This window comes from Primulina tabacum, chromosome 1, assembly GCF_025594145.1.
Source record: "Primulina tabacum isolate GXHZ01 chromosome 1, ASM2559414v2, whole genome shotgun sequence".
NCBI classification, from domain to species: Eukaryota; Viridiplantae; Streptophyta; class Magnoliopsida; order Lamiales; family Gesneriaceae; genus Primulina; species Primulina tabacum.
In genome coordinates, this window is record NC_134550.1 from 56,071,609 (window position 1) to 56,094,750 (window position 23,142).

The following is a 23,142-nucleotide window of genomic DNA, read 5'->3' on the forward strand; positions in this document are numbered from 1 at the left end:
GATCCATGAGACCATCTCACACATGTTTTTGCAATATATAAAGCAATAGTACTTGGATATTTAAAATTTTGAAGATACGATATGCCATTTTTGGCTCAAACACGAGAATCTCGACTCCATTTATTGTTATTTTTATGCCAATATAATTTACTAATCCGGTGGGTTGAACATTTTTTTGGCGCAGGTAGAATGTCAATATTCCTTTGATCATTGGATGCATGTTACCAAAAATAAATTTAATCCCAATATTAAAGGAAGCAAAATACATTTCAAAAGGTAAAATATGATATGGTAAATATTGGAAACGCATAGTGCGTCTGTTAGTGTTCCAATATATAGGATTTTTTTTTTATTTCCAAGTCCAAATCAGGGTTTATTTTCATCAATTTTAAATTCTCATTATATATAATTAGAATTTTGTCACTTCTCCCACAAGGAAGAGATGATTGTACTACTCCACCAAATGAGGGCAACACTCCACTAATTCTGAAATGATTAAGGCGGTTAATTTCGGTGCATTTCGATCGCCATAAAACTTCAAACATTAACAGAAAGTGTGTCGGTCCAAGAGGTGGTCGGGGGACTTATCTACTATCTACATATTTAATAAAAAAAAAAAAACAACTTTTATATCCATCTCGATTTAAACACACTTGAGACGGTATTTTTAAAAAAAAAAAAAAAATTAAAAAAATGTGACTAATGTTGTTTTTCAAAATATCCCATAGAATAACTGATAAATCACCACAAAGTTATCGTTGAAATTGTCGATGATTGATGATTGATGATACATCTGACACCAAAATCTCACTTTTTAGGACGAGACATCGTGTTCAAAACTCATCCCCCAACATAAAAATAAAAATAAAAATAGAACAATTGATTTTATTTTATCTTACTATTTTATTAAATTTGAGTAGTGTATAGATGTCGTTTTTGATGTCAAGTATATGTTGTAGATAAGACGAGGACATGATTGGTGTACATTGGAGTGAAGTGCATGAAGGATAGTTTTATAATAACAATAGAGCATCAATATAGAAAGGTTTTTTTTTTTTTTTTTTTTGTAAAAACATAAGAATGAGAAATGGAAATGAAAACAAACATTCCCATTTTAATATCATATATAAGCACTTAGCATAGAAAATTTTCACTCATTTTTATCTCATCTCTAATATCCTAATAAATAAATAAGAATCATCCTAGTAGTGCTCGTTTTTAACCCGCCTAACAATTTATATATAACGACAAATATGTGCGGTGGTTAAAAATTCAACGTACAGGAAATAAGCATAATCTTATCGGACCATGTATATTGGAATAAAGTTGCTCGTTTTATCAAGTACAATTTTACAAGTAAATTTTAAACTTTGGTTAAAGAAGACATCACTAATATTCCAAATCTAATTTTAACTGCAATTAGGATAGATTATCAGTTCTGCTACAAACTTTAACGACTGACAGTCTCACGGTTCCAAGAGCAAAGGAAAAACCCACATAAATCCACAAGTTGTAAGCAATATTTTTCAAGTTTTTTTAATAAAGTGGACTGATTTCGCTTCATCGCACAATTTTGGTTTTCGTAACACACAGTACACATGAATTAAAAGAAATACTGCTCAAGACACTTTACTACTGAATCCAGTGAATTGAAATATCCTTACATTCACAGACAAAATTCAATGTAGAAAGAAAACTTTACATAATAATTAACCAACAAATAAAATATGACAACGTACTTAACATAGAAATTCAGTTCGTGATATCAACAGGCACATCCTCCGGACTGCTGTTGCGAAAGAGATGCATTCGCGTTGTTAGATTTGAGGTTGACATCAACCATGTCTTCTTGCTTAGTGGATGATAGAGTTTCCATCCCAGGCAAGGCTGCTGCAATCTTCCTGAACAGCGCCTGATATAGCAGGAAGATGTAAATATTGAAGGGCGACTGAAGTTATTTATCAGAAGAAAAATGGTTTACAATTCACCTTTATGTTGAAGCCAGCTTTTGCGCTAGTTTCAATGAACATGACATTAAGGTCACGAGCTTTGGCTTCTCCTTCCTCTATTGAAACTTGCCTGGAAATAGGTACCATGCGATGTATTACTGAAGTTACATTTGCCACGTGGATTAAATGACAGATGGAAGTGATATTGAATAAAAAAATTTCAGTAAATTAATCCAAGTATTGCCACATGAAGCGTAAAATATAGTCAGGCCGGAGTGTGATTATTTTAACAAAACCTATTCCCACTGCACTCCCGTGAGGGGAATTTAATCACATTTTTTCCATTTGGGAATGCAAATTAACAGAGTGAAAATCGTGCAAATGTCTGTCCTGTGTGTGGCATGGTGTTGGACTTATAAACTCCAATTTTTTTAAAAAAAAAATCACTAGAATTGTCCGGCGAGAGAGACGGTAGCAAAAATATTTTTTTAGGGTAAAATGGGTTCATAAAAATAATTTGATTTCTTCTTGCATTCGCCACCGTGCTCTCTCACAATTTTCCAATTATTCCTCACTTTTCACATCAAATGCACTACTCTAACTTTCTCTCTGTCTTTACACCCCAACCCATACCATGATCCTCTAGGGATTTACTAAATCACTCAAAGTGAAACACCACCAGAGTAATTGGGTAAGCGAATCTCACTTTGCAATGTTTTTCTTCTTGAATAATCTTATCAGGCTTTTAGCCTGTGTTTGAGTAGGTACACGATTTCAATATTTCACGTCGACAGGTTTTCTAGTGCATCCAAGGGGTTTGAAAGATTGTCTGAACAAACAGTTGACAACTTTGGGTGCAGCGAAATTTATTTCTTTTTGACGCATTAGAGTGTGGTGCGCTATTGTGATTTGTGGGTAGTCAGCCAATAGCCACCTGCTTATGGTTGCATTTTAAACTCTTGAAGGTACTCAGCCCAACAACAACACTAACCACAGTGACATAATGAGCTATAACCATGATCACAGCCCCATATTCAATTGGTTTTCCGGACACTAAACCGCCTTCCAGTTGACTGGTTCCTTCACTTGCTTACAGTTGCATTGTAAAAAACGTAAAATCTTGAAGGTACTCAACCAGTCAACGCTAGCGGAAAATTGACCGCAATGAAATTTTGAGCTATAACATGATCACCGCCCCATATTCAATTGGTTTTCCAGTCACTAAACCGCCTTTCACTTGGCTGCTTCCTTTCCCAAACCCACCTCCCAATGACTGACTTTTGTTTTAAATGGTAGTCGAGGATAAAGCATCCAAATTTTCTGATGGTTCTTAGTTCTTTGCTTCTAGCTTATTTTGAGGAAGGTGTAAGGTAATGGAATACAATAAAGAACACAAAAGAGAATGGATGACTTCACTACACTGAGTTTGACATAACATATATATCAAATTTTCAATTGGAACCAAAAACTCAACCAAAGCATGAATGACGAATTTTCTAAGTACCAATGTTACTTGCTTTGCACCTTTATATAGACAGCCTTCATTACTATTAAGACCACACGTCACTAAAAATGATTTCGATGTCCAAGACTGAGCAACGTGTCAAAGTTTCAAGCGCTCCATGATCAAGTCCAGAGCATGAATAATTACAAAGTTTGTCATGATTTCTTAAGGATCAAAATGTCATATAAAAATTTCAAGAAAATGAATGAACCAACTGTTAACTGAGAGTCAAATAGGAGGCCATAAACCTGATTAATGGTCAAATAAAATACGCCAAAGACAGTCGATTTCCTAAAGGAGTTTAAATTTCAACATATACACTGCAGCTAATTAGATTAAAATCTCGAGACCCTTTCTATTGTGAAACAATAAAATTGTTATTCCAAAAATAACGCTTTATCAAAAGTAATAAAATAAAAATAGGCATGATAATCAGAATGGATAAATCTACATAATAATAATATATAAGGAAAAACAACAATTAAAGAAGAGAAAAATGCAGACACGTCTTTACCTTTTATCCACCAGGTCAGTTTTGTTACCGACCACCACAATGATAACATCACTTCCTCTCTCAGTGCGAACCTCTTCAATCCATTTTGAAGTGTTAAGAAAGGACTGTCTGCCTGATAGATGGTAAATAATCATCATTATCAGAAAAATGGAGCTATATCACACATGACGAACTAGAAGAGACAAGGATCACAGAGAACTGTCGGACATTAAAAAAAACACTTCAACCACACGCATATAGCAATTTCTTAAAATCTATACTATATTGTTAGATGAAGGACCGTACAGCTACAACGATTATATTTGGTCTCCAAAATGTAACAATTTTTTCCCCCAAATACCCCTCCCTATATATCCTCGTTTCTAGGGAAAATAAAACCTAGTAATATAAAAGCTCAACATAACATTTGATGGGGAAAAATGGGTATTTTGACATAATTACATTTTACATGTAAATCAACTACTGAGAATTATATTGTATATTAAAAATATAATATATACGCACACATCATCACAAGCCAAGAATCGCAGGTATCAGACAAGCCATTATTACAAAAAAAGGCAATAGAACACCATACTTGCAACATCGAATACTATAACTGCAACAGAGGAGTCCCTTATGTAGCTCGGAATGAGGCTCCTAAATCTTTCTTGTCCTGCAGTATCCCTAAGCAAGCCAGACAACGACACGATTATCCATCCAGATTAAATAAATAATATGTAGATTAATCTGCAGACCTAAACAAAGCAGTAAATGTAATTGACGCTTTATTTGTCTAACTCCTAAGTGGCAAAGAGTAAATTTATAACAATGCGATCTTGTTAAGAGACCAGTCAAGAATAACATCTTACCACAGTTGCAAGCGTACGGTTCGATCTTCGAGATACATAGTCTTCGATAGAAAATCAATACCTATAGTAGCCTAGACAAGAGCAAAATTCGATAGCACTTCAATGACTAGTGAAATAATATATTTGCTATACCCAGTTATTAAACACTAGAAAAATGAAAACAAAAATTGAAAATTTCAAACTAAGGCGCCGCAAACTCATCTGGGTCAATTTCAAAAACAAGAACATAGAGTGATGATCACATTATCATTAAAACTGATGAAAAGGTAATCTGATTGCAAATGCAAATTGAATCAGATCTTCAAAGCTCTCGCTTTTTTTAAAAAAGTAAAAATTCAAATAAATCGACGCTTCCCTCACCTGATAAGTATTATCGAATTTATCGTACATGAACCGAGTAATGATGCTCGTTTTTCCGACAGATTGATCTCCCAAGAATACTAACTTGTACTTTGCTAAAGCCGAAACCGGAGCCATGAGTTGAATTTAGGTCGATTGAATCATAAACTGGATCAGATTGCCGAACTAGGATCGACGGAAAATAATTGGAGAATCAGCCGCGGAATTGGATCCGGTATGTATAAATTTGTAGGACTCGACTATTTGCGCGTTTGGGTTTTTCCAAACGCGTGGGCTTGCATACGCGCTTGTGCTTTAGAGGTTAGTCTTTAGGTGAAATAAAGTCATTAATACAAGTGATTTTTTTAGCAAATTTTTTTTATAGATATAGTAAAATTAAATATAAAAACACAACTAATAGTCAGCTGCTCGTAGTCAATAAATCCGAAATTTGAGTCAATATCTTATATTCGAGACTCAATAATATATTTATATATATATATAGTTACAAATTATTCATTTATTTATTCTGATTAACTATTTTAAATTGTGTTCTACTTTTTCTAATTTCAAATTCGTGAACGTTTTCAATATATATTAGTAATTTACTAGTTTTCATCAAAATGATGAGTGAGATATTTAAAAAAAAATGTTAGCATCTTAAAAAACTAGAAAACAAGAATTATATTTACAGCCAGCATCAACAAGAAAATAATCTGGAAACAAGTGATATAAATATAAGATAATTTGATAAATTGGTTTAAGATTTATATTGTTTTTATCTTTTTATTTTATTATTTATTATTCTTATTTGTAAAAATATATTAAAAATGAAAGAATTGTTATCGAGTAGTAGTTTAATTAATTAATTAAATAAAAAATGTTGTGTTAAATATTTCGATAGATAAACTTAAAGATAAAGGCCATTATATAAATATTTTAGATAAACAAAAAAAAATTTGAGAGAGGTGGGGCGGGGCTGAGGCTGAGCCGAGGAGATTCGGGTCACCCCTCACCTTGGCTCCGTCTCTTGCAGTGACAAAACAAGAGAACTCAGTCACTAGTCACTACTCACCCTTCGGAAGATGGCGTTTTCTAAGTAAACTATTTTCACTCAAATATAATTTTGAACTGAACTTTTCGGAAAGTTAGGTTATTATTGAACTATAAATTTGCAAATGGAAATATTTTTCTCGTTGGTTTTGACAAGAAAATCCTCATATAATAATTTTTTTTAATTAAAATTATACTATTTTCGTTTCCTCGTAAATAATTATTATATTTAATTCTACGAGAAAAGAAATTATTGTTAATGATTAGTTTTTGACATGATGATATACCCGATAGATTAGAAGCCACTCTTCCATTGAATTATTTCTCAAGAAAATCAAAGTAACTAGCTATGGATTAATGTCCAAGGCCGCTTCATTGATTGCATCGCCGTGTATAATAATATCATATCATTACAAAAATAATATTCCACCAACAAATTGCAGTCTATATTTCAATATAATTTTCAGATTTTATTCGAGAGAAGATTTCTTTATTCCAAAGTCTTTAATTTTTTCTTTATAAATATATATTGCATACTTGAATTTTCACTTATATTACACAAATAAATCAACGCCATTAAATTAAATAAAAAATACTAAACACCATAAATTCACGGTAAGAGGAATAGGGTAGACTGACTTATTTTTTGAGGTATTAAAAATATAATTTTTCTTCTTTTTTTTTAATGACAAAACAACTTTTTGATACAAATATCTACGAAAAATGATGATTTGATACATCGTAATGATAAAATCCATCCTTGTATTGCAGTTGCAGTTGGTTCAATCCGAAGAACCCGCTTGAATGATACGCATAACCGAAAGCGCCACCGCCGAAAGCTGAAACGAATCCTTATTCCTCTTCGTCAATGGCGAAACTACACCTTCCTTCTCCCCAAACCCATCCTCACAGGTCGTCGCGGCATCCATGATCGAACTTATCTGGATATTAGCGTCGTCGAAACGCTTGCTGTTGTAATATTTCATGGCCAGTTTGACGGTGGGAATGGCATCCGAGTAAAGATCAAAGCAATCATTCAAACACTGCCTCACATAAGGATCCCATTTCTTGTTTTTCAGCAACTGTTTGATGTTGCAACGGGTATCGGTGACGTTGTACCTGACGAGCCGGATGGAGATCATGCCGAGGCCTTGCAGGGCAGCGCATTGGCTGGCGGGGGCTGCCTGCAGGGAAGTTTTGCAGAAACTGTAGTTGATGTTCGGGTCGTTTTTGGAGGAGGTTTGGCATGCCGAGTGGATTAAATTCTGGGATTTTGCGGCATGGATTGTGATCAGGATTGCGAGGAAGAGGGTTGAAGATGTGATTGAGATGAAAATCTTCATATTTTCCTTTGTGTTTTAGTGGCTTTTTTTCCTTGGTGATTATTTCTTGTTATCAATCTACTCACTTGCATTGTTGCGTGAGATTGTTTGTATATATAGAGCAGCTGGCGTATCGATACACGTCATACACTTTAATATAAAATGACAATTAGGAGCTCAACTTGCGTAAAATTATTGCAATTAGTTAATTTTAATTTTTGAGTTTTAAATGTCGAAAGGATTAATTTTTTTTAGAAAAATAATTTATGGATTTTATGTAAAAAAAATTTCCCAAGAAATGAATTTGCAAGGTACAAAGGATAAGTGGTTTTCAGAAAACCAAAAATATTAAAGTACAATTTTTTCTTATAGTCCTCTTTTCTTTTCTTTATTTTTTTTAAATACAATATGGATAAATAGATAATATATTAAATAATATTTAAAATTGCGTAGGTTTTAGGTGTGTCATGTTTTTTTTTTTTTAAAAAAGTAATATCGCTAATTATAAGATATTTCAAGATTCTTGAGTTGGGACAAAAATCAGACAAATAAATCAGAATTGTTGTGAAAAAGTAAAAATTTATGGTAAAAAGTAAAAATCTCAAACTCTCAAAATTTACCAAACTACACACTTTATAATATTTTTCTCTCTACTCAATTGTGATTTTCTTCACAAATGAGATATCTATTTATAGGAAATCTTTACAAATAATCCAAAAATAAAATACATCATTACCTACATCATCACACACTAATTTTCAATATTTACAACTCTTATTTTCAACATTCAAATATTCAACATTCAAATATTCAATACTCACATTTTAAATATATTTTTCAACACTCCCCCTTGTGATGATGATCATAATGATTGTCTTCATTACGTGTTTTTATACTGCCTCGTTAAAAACCTTACTAGGAAAAACCCATTGGGATAAAAACCATAGTAAGGGAAAAAGAGTGCAGTCACGTAAACTCCCCCTCATGTTGACACGAACAATTCTTCACAAATTTCGTAGATTGCGCATCCCAATATTATATATGTGCTTTCTGAATATTGACGTAGGAAGTGCCTTTGTGAAGAGATCTGATGAGTTTTCACTTGATTGAATGTGACGAACATCAATACATTTATTCTTCTCTAGCTCCTTAGTGAATGCGAAGAACTTAGGAGGAATATGTTTAGTTCTGTCGCTTTTTATGTATCCCTCTTTCATTTGAGTAACACATGCAGCATTATCTTCATATAGTATCACAGGCTTCTCGTCGAATGATAATCCACATGAGATTTGGATATGTTGGGTCATTGATTTTAACCACACACATTCACGACTTGCTTCATGTAATACAATAGTCTCGGCATGATTTGATGAAGTTGTTACGAGCGTTTGTTTCTGTGAACGCCAAGAAATTGCAGTGCCTCCACGAGTAAATACATATCCAGTTTGGGAACGTGCCTTGTGTGGATCAGATAAGTATCCAGCATCAGCATAACCAATTATACTTGGATTAGTATCTTTTGAATACAAAAGTCCCAAGTCTGTCGTTCCTCGTAGATAACGGAATATATGTTTAATTCCGTTCCAGTGTCTCTTTGTTGGATATGTGCTAAATCTTGCCAACAGATTCACGGCAAAAGATATATCAAGCCTTGTACAATTTGTAAGGTACATAAGGGCACCGATGGCACTTAGATATGGTACTTCTGGACCAAGAATATCTTCATCATCTTCACATGGACGGAATGGATCCTTTTCTATGTTTAATGATCTAACAACCGTTGGAGTACTTAAAGGATTTGCTTTATCCATATTAAAACGTTTAAGGATCTTCTCTGTATAATTTGTCTGGTGAACAAACATTCCACATTCTTTTTGTTCAATTTGTAAACCCAGACAATACTTGGTTTTTCCAAGATCCTTCATTTCAAATTCTTCCTTCAAGTATGACACAACTTCTTGAATTTCTTTATTCGTTCCAATGATGTTTAAATCATCAACATATACAGCAATAATTACGCATCCGGATGTTGTTTTCTTAATGAAAACACAAGGGCATATTGAATTATTTACATATCCCTTTTTCATCAAGTGATCACTTAGTCGATTATACCACATTCGACCTGATTGCTTTAACCCATATAATGATCTTTGTAATTTCACAGAATAACATTCCCTGGGTTTTGAACTTTGTGCTTCAGGCATCTTAAATCCTTCAGGGATTTTCATATATATATTACTATCAAGTGATCCATATAAGTAAGCTGTAACAACATCCATAAGACGCATTTCTAAATTTTCAGATACCGCCAAGCTAATCAAATACCGAAACGTAATTGCATCCATCACAGGAGAATACGTTTCTTCATAATCAATTCCAGGCCTTTGAGAAAAACCTTGTGCAACAAGTCGAGCTTTATATCTTACTATTTCATTTTTTTCATTTCGCTTTCGAATAAAAACCCATTTGTATCCAACAGGTTTTACACCTTCAGGTGTAAGGACTATAGGTCCAAAAACATTACTTTTATTTAGCGAATTTAATTCAACCTGGATGGCATCTTTCCATTTTATCCAATCCTGCCGATTTTTACATTCACCAAAAGATTTTGGTTCATGATCTTCGTTATCATTTATGATGTCGATTGCCACATTATAAGAAAATATATCATCAATTTCATCTATATCTTTTCGGTTCCATATTTTTCCAGTATTAATGTAATTGATAGAGATTTCATGATTCTCGTCAGTTTGTGGTTCTGACAGAACATTTTCATCATCATGTGTTTCTTCAGGAACACCATTCTCTATTTTGTGATAATCATGTGTTTCTTCTGAAACATCATTCTTTATTTTGTGATCATCGTGTTTCTCTATGAATTTTCTTTTTCGAGGATTTTTATCCTTGGAACCTACTGGCCTTCCACGCTTCAGGCGTTTAATGACATCATGAGTATGTTCAATTTGTTTCTTCGGAATTTCAATTCGAGCAGGGGCATTTGCAGCATATATATATGATTTAGTTACCTCTTTTGTGTCTGCAAATGCATCTGGTATTTGATTTGCTATTCTTTGCAAGTGTACAATTTGCTGTACATCTTTTTCACATTGTTTTGTTCTTGGATCCAGATGTAACAATGATGATACATACCATGTAATTTTCTTTTCGGTATGTTTCTGTTCTCCCCCTAACATTGGGAAGATTTCCTCATTAAAATGACAATCAGCAAAACGTGCTGTGAACACGTCGCCTGTCTGAGGTTCAAGATATCGAATGATTGATGGACTATCATAACCGATATAAATTCCAACCTTTCTTTGAGGTCCCATTTTCTTTCGTTGCGGTGGTGCAATAGGCACATACACCATACATCCAAAAATTCTCAGATGAGAAATGTCTGGTTCTTTACCAAATGCAAGCTGCAATGGGGAGTATTTATGATATGCACTTGGTCTGATGCGAATTAATGAAGCAGCGTGTAAAATTGCATGTCCCCATATAGAAATAGGGAGCTTTGTTTTCATTATCATTGGTCTAGCAATCATTTGCAGACGTTTAATCAATGATTCAGCCAATCCATTCTGTGTATGTACATGAGCAACAGGATGCTCAACAATGATTCCCATAGACATACAATAATCATTGAAAGTTTGGGAAGTAAATTCACCAGCATTATCAAGTCTAATTTTCTTGATTGTATAATCGGGAAATTGATTCCTCAATTTTATTATTTGAGCAAGTAATCTTGCAAATGCAACATTTCGAGTTGATAATAAACATACATGTGACCATCTGCTGGAGGCATCAATCAATACCATAAAGTATCTGAATGGTCCACATGGTGGATGGATTGGTCCACAAATATCACCCTGAATACGTTCAAGAAACATTGGTGATTCAGTTTGGATTTTGACTGGTGATGGTCTTATAATAAGTTTTCCAAGAGAACATGCTTTACATTGAAACTTATTATTCTGAAAGATCTTCTGGTCTTTCAGTGGATGACCATGTGTATTTTCTATAATTCTTCGCATCATTGTTGAACCAGGATGTCCCAATCGATCATGCCAATTGGTTAATATCGAAGAATTATCAACTACCATGTTTGATTCAATGGGACTTATATGTGTATAATGCAATCCAGTAGGGAGCATTGGTAGTTTTTCAATCACATATTTCTTTCCTGATTTATATGTGATAAGACACATATATTTCTCATTCCCTTCATTCATTGTTTGAGTATCATACCCATGGGAATATATATCATTAAAACTCAACAAATTTCTTTTCGATTGTGGTGAATATAAAGCATCATTGATCAAAAATTTTGTACCATTAGGTAACAAAAATTGTGCTTTACCACATCCTTTAATCAAGTCTACAGGACCTGATATTGTATTCACCGTTGTTTTTGTTGGTTTTAGTTCCAAGAAATATCTTTTATCTCGGAGGATAGTGTGCGTTGTACCACTATCGGGTATGCAAACTTCACCTTTGCTCATAGCATTTTCCATATTTCAACTTCAAAAAATATATGCAATGAAATAAAATTACTGACAATAAAATGCAAAAATATAGCACACAATAAAACATTATCATATGGGCACATAAAATATTTTACATATTTATTCCACCAGCAAATTGATCATTGTCTGAGAAATCAATCAGAAAATCTCCAGCATCAAAATGAGTTAAATCACTCAAAAATTCACTTTGTTCAGTGAAGTTGGTCTCCTTTTCTTTCCCCTTTAATGATTCTTTATAAAGTTTACAAAGATGCTCAGGGGCTCGACAAATATGGGACTAATGTCCTGGAGTACCACATCTGAAACAAGAACTTTCATATCTTTTTGAGTGATTCTCATTAACACTCATATTTTCATGATGCCTTTTCTGTGGATGGTTTGGGACGTTCTTTTGAGATGAGTTATAAAAGTAACTATCTCGATTATTTTCAAAACCACGGCCGCGTCCACGACCACGACCACGACCACTTCCACGTCCACATCCACGACCACGACCTCGATTTCGTCCTCGACCAAAATCTTGTTTATAACTTTGATTTTGATTTCCAGATTTAAATTCATTTTTGCTTACGACATTTACTTCAGGAAATGCCGTTGAACCAGTGGGTCGTGCCTGATGATTTCTCACTAAATTCATTTGTTCGAATCTTTCTTTTAATCCCTTCCACAAAGCCATGGGATGCCAACGCAAAAATATCATGGCTTTTGTCTTTTCTTGGGATGTCGATATGCCATTTTCTTTTATGGTCTCATTTAGACCCAATGACTCAAGATGCATTTATACATCGAGAGTCCATGGCATATAATTCTTTCCCGTGATGTCGAGCGCAACAAATTCGAGCTTTGTTAAATTTGACATGGTGGTACTAAAAAATTACGATGCATTTTATTAGTTAATAATTATTGCAATACAAAGTAACGGATAAACAACAAGTACAAGTATTTGTAAAAATAAAGAAAACACACGAGGAGGATATTCTCCGATAAATAAAAGACTCGTGAGTATGATAACCAAAATAATTAAAAATAACCTTGAGAAAGCCATCTTCTTTTTTCTTCGAAAAATTTGATGATGAATAATTTTTAGAGAAGAAGAGAAAGTTGGAGTGATGGAATGTGTTTGTGATATCATATTTATAGGGCAAAAAATAGCCGTTGTTTACCATTTATGACCGTTGGGGTACAAAAAAATAAAGGTATGTATTTGTATAATTTTATGATAATAATATGATATATATAATATTAGACATGTTTAAATAATTATGTATATCATATCATAATATTATAATGAGTGTCATAATTTATTTTGTTTAAAAACCTTATAGGCTTTTATACTTGTCGTATCCCTTACCGGGAGTGTGGGATGTCGTCTTAACATCCTCCCAGGATTTATAACAAGTTTATGAAAAATTTATTTTTATTATTTTTAATAATAACATTATATTGTATATTAAATAAATACACAATAAATAAATAACAGTAAAATAAATATAATTATTTTTGTTACCTTTTTCTTCTGTTTGGAGCTTGGAAAAGTATGTAGGACTTTTAGAGCTTCGTGCTGATAACGTGTTGTGAAAAAGTAAAAATTTATGGTAAAAAGTAAAAATCTCAAACTCTCAAAATTTACCAAACTACACACTTTATAATATTTTTTCTCTACTCAATTGTGATTTTCTTCACAAATGAGAGATCTATTTATAGGAAATCTTTACAAATAATCCAAAAAATAAAATACATCATTACCTACATCATCACACACTAATTTTCAATATTTACAACTCTTATTTTCAACATTCAAATATTCAACATTCAAATATTCAATACTCACATTTTAAATATATTTTTCAACAAGAATATCTGCTTTATTGTACTTACTTTTAATTTTTTTTAGATTAGATATGTAATTGAATTATTTGTCTTATTTCTCTTAGAAATGTAAGTCCAAACACACCAGTACTCTTTTTCCACAATCAAAAGTCACGGTCCAGTTTATATTTTGTGGTTTAAATTTGTTTTGGTGCTGATGTTGATGTATTCCATCCTAGTGTGTGTGTGTGTGTGTGTGTGTGTCAAATTAATTTGAGAAACAACTCAAAACTCTTTCTAAAATTTCTGAAAAATTTGCAATAAAAACTCAAAATAAATCCCATTATGGGCATAGGTTAAACATGTGTTGCCGGGTGACATATTTATACTTATTCCAGCTCAACAAAATCGTTTGAAGAAATTATGAATAACATCTTAGGATTCTGACAAACATATCTTGAAACTTTAAGGCAGGCTCTATTGTGACTTTTTTTAACAGATAATTAACAGGTGTTGTTTCAATATGTAAATCCTCGATAACTACTCATCATTTTTTTAGTGTGTATTAAATAAACCTCCAAATTAATACAATAAACTGTAAAATCACGTTAGTGAGATAAATCATACTACGGCACCGAGCAACGCTCGAAAAGATGTTGATAATGAAAATCAAACTCATGACAATAGTCAAGCTCTCACCTAACCAACTCGGACACCCCTTAATGGTAAATAAGACGTACATGTTTCTGATTTGATAGAAAGTGTGTGTTTCAAGAACATTGTTTTGGTCCAGTCGAATAGATCTTACCCTTTGGGTATTGAGTTGATCTAATGTCATACAATATACCATACCTGATTTTTCATATGAAGTTATACATTGTACAACGTGAAAAATCACATATGACATATTACATGTCACTAAATCAAGCCTTAGGGCATTACCCGAAGGCTATGATCGAATAAATCTATATTGATCGCTTACTTTAAAAATAATCTTGTGGTAAACTACTTTTATTTCAATTATACAAGTAATTTTTCTCCAAATTAACTAAACGAGCATCCATCAAAAGGAATTACATCATTTGTTAGCATAATTGGGACCCTCTAATATTTCTTGCTTGTAAGCATCTACCAAGCCATGTTGATGCTGAACACACAACGTGGACTATAGCATTACATGGTTCCATACCTAAAGCATGGGTTTCTTTACTCAAAATAGTAATAACAAAGCATGGTTTCTCAAACCTTTAAAGCTATCATTACTTCATCCCTAATAACTAAATAATTAAATGGTAGTGGATCTTTTTTTATGCCATGATTTTTTACAAAAATGTACCCGATCCATATATGTCAGCAATGTCCGATACTACATCAATATTTATTGGTATCATTTCATCGTTTTTGGATGTTACATCAACGTTCAGGTGAAAAATGATTAAAATGGGAAGAAAAAAGTGCAAAATATTATTATATTAAGACATAAAATTGACCAAAAAACTAGACCAGAAATGAAAATATGTAAATTACACGACAAAAAAAATATAATTTTCATTTTTAGCTTCTCTCAACTCCATAACTTTAGTTTTTTTAAGCATTTAAAATAACTGTAAAAACACAACTAGACGCTACTATTTTTTTAAAAAATAATAATTTAAATATTTTCTTAAAAAAAGATTTTTATTCCCCAAATTCAATCCTAAATAAAAGTATATATTTGACGTAAATGTGGCTCATCTTAATTTTGGTATGTTTGGTGGTAAAAGGAGACACGAAGAAACGCAAGCAATGGCATTATTTGGCAATGTATGTAATAAATTAAACGTGAATTTTAATACGGCCCTTAACAAAGATATTCAATTAAATCTGTACGTTGGATTGAAAATATTATCTTATAAAATACGTAAATATATTTTTATAGAATACTAATAATAGGCTAAACATAATTTAAAAAATAGTTGTTGCATTAAAGCCTTTTAAATTGACTTAAACTTCAATCTCGGGTCTTGTTGGATTTTATTTAAAAGTAACGGAAGAATAGATACCTTGTAGGACGATCTCACGAGTATTTATCTGTGAGACGGGCCAATCCCACTGATATTTACAATAAAAAGTAATATTTTTAGCATAAAAAGTAATATTTTTCTTAGGTGACTCAAATAAGAGATTCGTCTCACAAAATATGATCCGTGAGATCATCTCACGTAAATTTTTTCCGTAGTAGTATGGATTTGTCGGGTCAAAAGACGAGCAAGCTCCAAACCAAAAGTCAAACGTTATTCAGCAAAAAACCACATTTCAGACAATTTAGAGTAGATTGTTGTCTTGGGTTATAAACTCAAAACCCCCGCCCTCGATTCTCATCCAAAAACCCACTTCACACTTCCCGGATAAGGAACCTTCGTTCGTATCAAAACAGAAGGATCGGCCGGCGTGAAAATTTCCATAGAAAATGGCGAATCTAAGAACAACGATGGACTCGGCTTTCTGGGACCTGAACATTTCGACTCCTCAATCTCTTGATGGTGTCTCAAGGGCTGTTCCAGGGGATTCTGCGCCGATTGACGGTGCAAGAGCCAGTAGAGCTCTCAGAATTCAGCAGTTATCCTTGTTGGGAAATGGGTTCCCTCTAGGAATCATTCCTTCCTTTTCTCCCTCTGCTAATCATAAGGAATTGGGCTCGTTTGCACTGCAGTCACTTCTGGGCAAAGCAGTTTTTGGCAATTGGTAACATTCTGAGAACCTTTGTTGGCATGCGTGTGTAATCGTAATGACTAATGTGCATTTTGTTTATCTTGTCGTGTTTGTTGATATCTTGTCGTGGTCTTGATCAGGGAAAGCATCTATAATCGGTAGGCTTCTCATGTACACATTCCCCTGATATGTGGTAAAGCACAAATTCCGTTATTGTTTCATTAGATATGCTACTAAAATCTGCTTTAATGTGTTTGAGTCCTATTCAGTCATTGTAAACCGAAATAGCTATTTGCTGAAAGAAATCAAAGATGAACCAAACCACTTACACTTCAAACATATGATTATATTTATAGTTTTGAAGGGCAAACCATCCTCCTGCCGATTATCTTTACACAGCCAGTACCATAGAAACATTTTGGCCTGAATAACTATGATTACTGATTTGAATTTTGTAATCCTACATCTTAGAGAATTCCATGATTGCCAAATGTCTTCGTACAAATAGATTTCCCATAGTTACAACTGTTAACGAATGCGCCAAAGTTCTCTGATCCATGACTCCCTGGGGTTCTTTATACTGATTTTACATTAAGTTTTCGTATTTTTGTGAGGCCCATATTTTTCACTCGAATCACATGCATGCAATAATTAATAAAGATAGTCAAGTAGTTAAAAAATATAGTTGTATTTCTAAGTGAGCCCATCCTATTTTAGTTAAATTCTGAATACAGACTGTATTTTTTAACTACTTGGCTATCTTTATTAATTATTGCATGCGAATCGAGTGAGAAAATCTGAGCCTTACATTTTGGTTTCAGAGAGTAGATTTTAAGATCTTCTGTGGATTTTAGAATTAAGTCGAGCGATCTAGGATTTAGAACAGGGGAGCTAAGTTTGAATCGAGAGACATATGATTTGCTATGGGCATGTGCTTGAATTTATGTGCATTCTTGCTCTTGATTGCTTTAATTGTTTTATTTTCTTGTAAAAAACTGGTAGGACAATGAATAATTTAAAGTATGTTCTATAATTTTATGCTAGTCTGATAATATTTCATTTATACTCGCGAGAATTCAATAAGTTGAGATTTATAATATTGAGTATGGACTTTACATAGCCCCTTAACGTTTGAGCGTTTTGATTTAGAATAGTCTTTTAAACTTGTTAACAAAATGGTGTTTAGCTGACAGAGTCTTACGTATGGTTTTATTTTAGGTATGTGATTTTACAAAAAGATAAAATATTAGTTTTAACTTTCTGATTTTAGGAATTCTCTCCTCTTCTTTATATTTAGTTCAGAAATTCCTTCTTCATTAGATCTTTATATATTTTGAGTCGAGAACCAGTGAATCATGACAAACTACCATAGAAATGATTTACTTTTTAAAGAATTTTCGTGTATTCTTACGCTTTCAGATTTGGCCTTATGAAAGGAACATTATAAGGAAAAAATGGGGTTTAGGAGTATGGATTTTTAAATATTTTTGAATTAGTTGGATACACATAGGTATATTTGTTTAGAATAAATTGAACAAGCTTTATGTGACTATCATAAATGCGAAAAACTTCAATGTTAATTACATGATCTGGTACATATGTGATATTCTGGAGGTTTCTAACTATAAGAATTTCATATAAAAGTTTGCAGATAATAGAAAATTAAACAACCATGTTACATATCGGACCAAACATCTTTACTAAGAGATCGATGATCTATAAATTAAAAGACACTAATTGTGTTGTAACTATCTATAAGTCCCATGAAGTAGGTGATAAGTTTTATTAGTTAAAACCTTTTATTTTGTAGTTCACAAATTCTATGGATTATAAATTTATATGATTAAGAACGACCAAGTTTGTTTGAGTTCTAAAATGCTGATGCTTTTAATTCCACACTGCAACACTATCAGTATAACTTTCCCCAAGTCGTCATATTCGAAATCGTTGAGCTTAATTTAACAGTAACATTACTGGAGGATAATGATTTCTAAACATTTTATTAGAGTATTTTCACACTGAAGTAACACATTACTTGAGGATATAAAATTAATGAGCAGCAAACCCAGTGCCTAGGATCATCAAACACGAATAACACAACAAATCAAAAGAGTAATTATAGTTACCTGAAAACAATAGGAATCGGATGAGATCAATGGAAGATGATAGCATTTCTTCCCCTTTCCTGCTTTCGCTATGACACTGGAAGACGGCGCTGTTGGGGTCTTGGCGAGGTATTTTGAGTTTTAATGTAAGGAACTGGAGGAGTATGAGTTTCTTTATTCAATCCATATATATATTTTTGGGTGATATCACAAAGGCCAAGTCCAAAATTAAAGAATTCAATTAACCTAAAATACTAATGGTATTTGTTTAGAAGAACTCATTATTAATTATAGGATAACACCAAAGTCATATTATGAATTATTTATTTTGTTTTTAAATTATGATCCAAAATTAAACTTATATTGTTTAACATAACTGTGTCACTAAATTTTATTTTTTAAAATGTTTGGCTATTATCTGGAGTGTTACATTTCAACTTTATTTCTTTATTCACCACAGGGGTGTTAAAAATGAACTCGACCCAGAAAAAATCAGGTTAGGATTGGTGGTTTTCAGGTTCGGGTGAAATCGGGTTGAATCCGAAATCTAACCCGAAAAAATAATTGGGCCGGGTTGATCCGAGTTGACATAGTTTTTTTTTTTTTACTTTTTTTATAAAAAATATTGGTTACTTTTTTATATATTATATGTTTGATTTTTTTCTATATGTATCGATATTATAAATTTTCATCATGTAATATTTATTTTGTAAAATAGTTATTTTTATAAACAATTGTTTTTGTTTGTAGTAATTATATTTTAATTTTTTTACAAATAGACTTTCAAATTATGAATTTGTCATAAATAAGGATGTTTGATCAAATATTTATTTTGTGAAATATTGAATTTTTTAAACAATCTATTGAAAGTTATTTTGTGATGTTTGCACACTCTTTTATTGTTATTGATCTCGTAATTTTTTATCATATAATATTTATTTGTAAAGTATTTATCATTTAATATCTAGTTTGTGAAGTTCTAAACAATTGTTTTTTTTATGGACTAATTAAATATTTAGACAATTTCTACTCTTAAATTTTAATATTTAAATCCATGCAACATAATTATTGTCACGCCCCGAAACTCTGGATTTGACACCGGCGTCGTTTAACAATCACACAATTGAAACAACCAGCCTCGTAGCACAGTATAAACCGAAATACCAGTTTATTAATCATAATCTCAAAAACCAAAGTCTTTACAACTGAAATAACTAATGAAATAAATGCGGAAACGTTTTTACATAAAACTTGAGTACCAAAATTCAGAAACCTCTTTACTAGCAACTCTCGAGATTAAAACAATTCACCAGCCCCAAAATTGTTCCGATTCTTCTTCTTCAATCTGCTCTTCGGATTTATCTGGGAAGGTTGTAAGGGGTGAGTATTTTGGGAAATACTCAGCAAGTGGGGGCCGTTCGAGTACAACAAAACAACATGCAATTTCGAAATATACATACCATGCAAACATAATTCTTATCACGTGCCCATCATTAACCCGACACTGAGATTCATCTACTTTCAATGGTTTACTGATATCAGTCCCTAATTTTTACTCCTATAAGGGGACGGGGCCGTATAGCGGTTATCTCTCCCACCGCGTAAGGGTACGTATGGTTGGGATTCCCACCCATATCAAGTTGAATTCTCACAGTGTCAAAACATTTATTCATGCAAAATATCGTAACCAGAAGGGTGTAGAAGAAGAATTGTACTCGCCCGAATTTTTATAAAACCGAAAATATATGCATCGAAATTCAATAATTTAAAACAAGCCCACTTACCTTAAATTCTTGATGAAAAACGTAAAAAGGCTAGGGTTCTTCGAAATTCCTACTTCACTGGTTGGACGGCGGCAGGGCTTCGCTGCGCTCGAAAATTCCTAAGGAGACTAGAGCACAAATTTTCGAAAATTTGGTGTGATAAGTGGTGTGATTTTCGAGTCTACAGGGCCCTCCTATTTATAGGGGTTGGCTGCTATTGTGATCGAGTGATATCGCGTTTGAATCTGAATCAAATCTTTATCGAGAATCGTGATCTATCCGTGATATAAATTCGAACTCTAAATCTTTTATCTCTCAATTTTCGAAATTCTCAAATATATACACTGTAAATTTCGAATTCTAGGGATTTTATTATCCTTTGCCTGATTTTTATCCCGGTATCTCCATATCAACTCAAATCTTAGGCATTTATCTGCGAAATTTCAAATAATAATATACACGATATTATTATTCACTCAATCTTGGTAAAATCTTACAAATCTCACATCCTCAAATGAGATAAATCCTGGTATCCAAAATATACTATCGTGATAAAACTTAAATGATAAAACTTAAAATTCTTGGATTTTACAATTATTATATATTTAAGCTATGTTTTGTTATTATATGTTTCAATTAAAATATTTATTATGTGTTTCGAATTTAATTTAATTATTTTTTAAAATAATAATGTTGAAAATCATATATCTAAAAAAAAATGAAAAATATTTTCTAACAAATAAAATAAAATTATATTGGGATAGTCAGGTTGGTACAATTTCGGGTTCGGGTTGGAAAATTTTTGTAATACTCCAAGCCTCAACACGATCCACCCAAATTGACACCCTAGTTCACCATCGGAAGCATCAAATCTTGCATTTGCAGATTATTTTGATCATGTACCAACTCTGAGAGAGAAACTTTCTCTTGCAGGTGGGTTGGGTTAATTGGGCAATTCCGTCCAAAGAAATTGATATCATCTATTAAAGCTGAAGTTTCTGCTTCAGAAGAATGGGATCTGCCTTTGCTCAAGGAAACCGCGAAGCATTTCCTGGATAAATCACTCTATGCAGTGGGCTTATGCTCACAGATAGCTCTAACATCCTCGTCATCGTTACTATTGAGCACTGAAAAGCACGGTGAGAAGAAGAAAAGGCGTGCGAAGGCCATGCTCTTTCACAAGGTAAAGTTCTGAACTTGTTTTTGTAGCTCCTTTCGCAAGACCACCTCCCATTGTCCTTCAGTTTAATTGCTTTCTCACATCGACCGTCTTCTAACCACTCATAGTCTCAACGACAAGTTACCTATGTCAGACAGAAAATTTATTCTGTTTCTCTTTGTTTCACACCTTCGATCAAATGCTTGAGTTAGGTCCAATGATCTGCTTAACTTAATAAAGTTTGCTCTGTCTTTCTCAACATTGCAGCTTCCAGATCACGATATTACTTTAGAAGCAGCATGGCCTGAGTTGTTCATAGACTGTAAAGGAAAATACTGGGAAGTTCCTGAGTCTATATCAGTGGACTGTTCATCACTTGTCTCTGAGTCAGGACTGAGATACCGTTTTGGCATACATAAAAATAATGCCCTCCCACAGCCTGTGGGTTCTGTTGATCGTGAAACACCCCCAGCTTTATTGCCTGGTATATGCGCAAAAGCTGCCTTTTCGTATGAGAAGTCTAAGGACTTGTGGAGGCAAGTAGAAACAGAGGAGGATGTGATAAAAAAGACAGAAACGGACGAATTTTGGCATCCTTCGTATGATATTCGTCTCAAAGAGCCTCATGCGGCAATGTCTGGAATTATGGGTAATTTTAAGACTTAACAGAATGTGCTAATAACTACTAGTTTTATAATTTTTCCTTATTTAATATGGTCTTCATTCTTTATTCTCCTTTTGCATTTAGGAGGTACTTGTGAAGCCTGGTTTGTTGGTGGGAAGGATTCACCCCAAGTCATGGGCATATATTCTTCAAGGGCTAAGGATAGAGGTCGTTTTGTTGCTGATTTGTTTGGATCAGTTTGCTGCACCTTCCAACACGGTAAATTCACGAAGAGATTTGGAGACCTCACCAGACTAGATGCTCGTGTGGATATTTCTTCAGCTTCTGCGTTGGTCAATACAGTGTCCAATCTTTACCGAAGGACAGAAGGCAATCGATCACCAAATTCACGGTCTTATCCAAGATTAAATTTAATATTTCAGCAGCAGGTAAACATTTTTGGCTGGGTCTCATATTACAAACAAGACTGCCATCCAACATTTTATTCATATAGAAATGGTGTCTGGAGTTTGCTGATCTAATATTCTTCAAAGATGTGCTACATATTGATGGTGTTTAAAATCATACAGGTTGCTGGACCCATTGTTTTTCGAATGGATTCCAAATTCGCCTTCGACTCTTCGGGTGGGAGACATGGACCTCAGCTGGAAGATTTGATGTACAGCTTGAATTACTCTCTGAGAATCCTGCGTTCCGGGAAGGTGGTAGCATGGTATTCACCGAAAAGGAAAGAAGGGATGATTGAACTACGCCTTTTTGAATTCTAGAACTTCTATAAGATTAATTGTTGAATAACATATATGACAATAATACAAATTAACATTTGATTCTAACTGGAGAAGATAGTTGTCGATTGAATTTTTATAATTAACAAAATATTGAATTTCACTCTTTTGTGGTGATTTTTTGCAATATCTGATATTAAGTTCTCG

The 23,142-nt window shown here is 33.1% G+C and overlaps 3 protein-coding genes across 4 annotated transcripts; 1 reads left to right on the forward strand and 2 right to left on the reverse strand.

The window, feature by feature from the left end:
• Positions 1–1,651: 1,651 nt before the first annotated feature.
• On the reverse strand, positions 1,652–5,465 carry LOC142552165 (ras-related protein RABH1b). Its single transcript, XM_075661820.1, has 6 exons — positions 5,179–5,465; positions 4,819–4,889; positions 4,545–4,633; positions 3,968–4,079; positions 1,989–2,079; positions 1,652–1,912 (listed from the first exon to the last, which is right to left on the reverse strand). Exons 1-6 carry the CDS (start codon positions 5,293–5,295, stop codon positions 1,766–1,768), a joined length of 627 nt encoding a protein of 208 aa, XP_075517935.1. The 5' UTR covers positions 5,296–5,465; the 3' UTR covers positions 1,652–1,765.
• A 1,361-nt stretch (positions 5,466–6,826) lies between these two features.
• LOC142520122 (putative invertase inhibitor) lies at positions 6,827–7,620 on the reverse strand. The gene has a single exon (XM_075623108.1). It carries the CDS (start codon positions 7,551–7,553, stop codon positions 6,993–6,995), a length of 561 nt encoding a protein of 186 aa, XP_075479223.1. The 5' UTR covers positions 7,554–7,620; the 3' UTR covers positions 6,827–6,992.
• An 8,538-nt stretch (positions 7,621–16,158) lies between these two features.
• Positions 16,159–23,048, forward strand: LOC142552172 (protein TRIGALACTOSYLDIACYLGLYCEROL 4, chloroplastic-like). 2 transcript variants are annotated; one of them, XM_075661841.1, is made up of 6 exons: positions 16,454–16,591; positions 16,699–16,751; positions 21,360–21,609; positions 21,853–22,234; positions 22,334–22,638; positions 22,780–23,046. In XM_075661841.1, exons 2-6 carry the CDS (start codon positions 16,747–16,749, stop codon positions 22,975–22,977), a joined length of 1,140 nt encoding a protein of 379 aa, XP_075517956.1. In that variant the 5' UTR covers positions 16,454–16,591; positions 16,699–16,746; the 3' UTR covers positions 22,978–23,046. The 2 variants fall into 2 exon arrangements, with proteins under 2 accessions (XP_075517947.1, XP_075517956.1); XM_075661832.1 differs by lacking the exon at positions 16,699–16,751 and having other exon boundaries at positions 16,159–16,591; positions 22,780–23,048.
• Positions 23,049–23,142: the final 94 nt, after the last annotated feature.

Excerpts from the sequence above, each read along its gene's own strand:
- LOC142552165 (XM_075661820.1), bottom strand. The coding sequence starts at position 5,295 with ATGGCTCCGGTTTCGGCTTTAGCAAAGTACAAGTTAGTATTCTTGGGA. Across the intron at positions 4,890-5,178 it reads AATTCGATAATACTTATCAG|GCTACTATAGGTATTGATTT; the intron begins GTGAGGGAAGCG and ends GCTCTTGTCTAG. Across the intron at positions 4,634-4,818 it reads ACCGTACGCTTGCAACTGTG|GGATACTGCAGGACAAGAAA; the intron begins GTAAGATGTTAT and ends TGGCTTGCTTAG.
- LOC142520122 (XM_075623108.1), bottom strand. The coding sequence starts at position 7,553 with ATGAAGATTTTCATCTCAATCACATCTTCAACCCTCTTCCTCGCAATC.
- LOC142552172 (XM_075661832.1), top strand. The coding sequence starts at position 16,317 with ATGGCGAATCTAAGAACAACGATGGACTCGGCTTTCTGGGACCTGAAC. Across the intron at positions 22,235-22,333 it reads GGCAATGTCTGGAATTATGG|GAGGTACTTGTGAAGCCTGG; the intron begins GTAATTTTAAGA and ends TTTTGCATTTAG. Across the intron at positions 22,639-22,779 it reads ATTTAATATTTCAGCAGCAG|GTTGCTGGACCCATTGTTTT; the intron begins GTAAACATTTTT and ends AAAATCATACAG.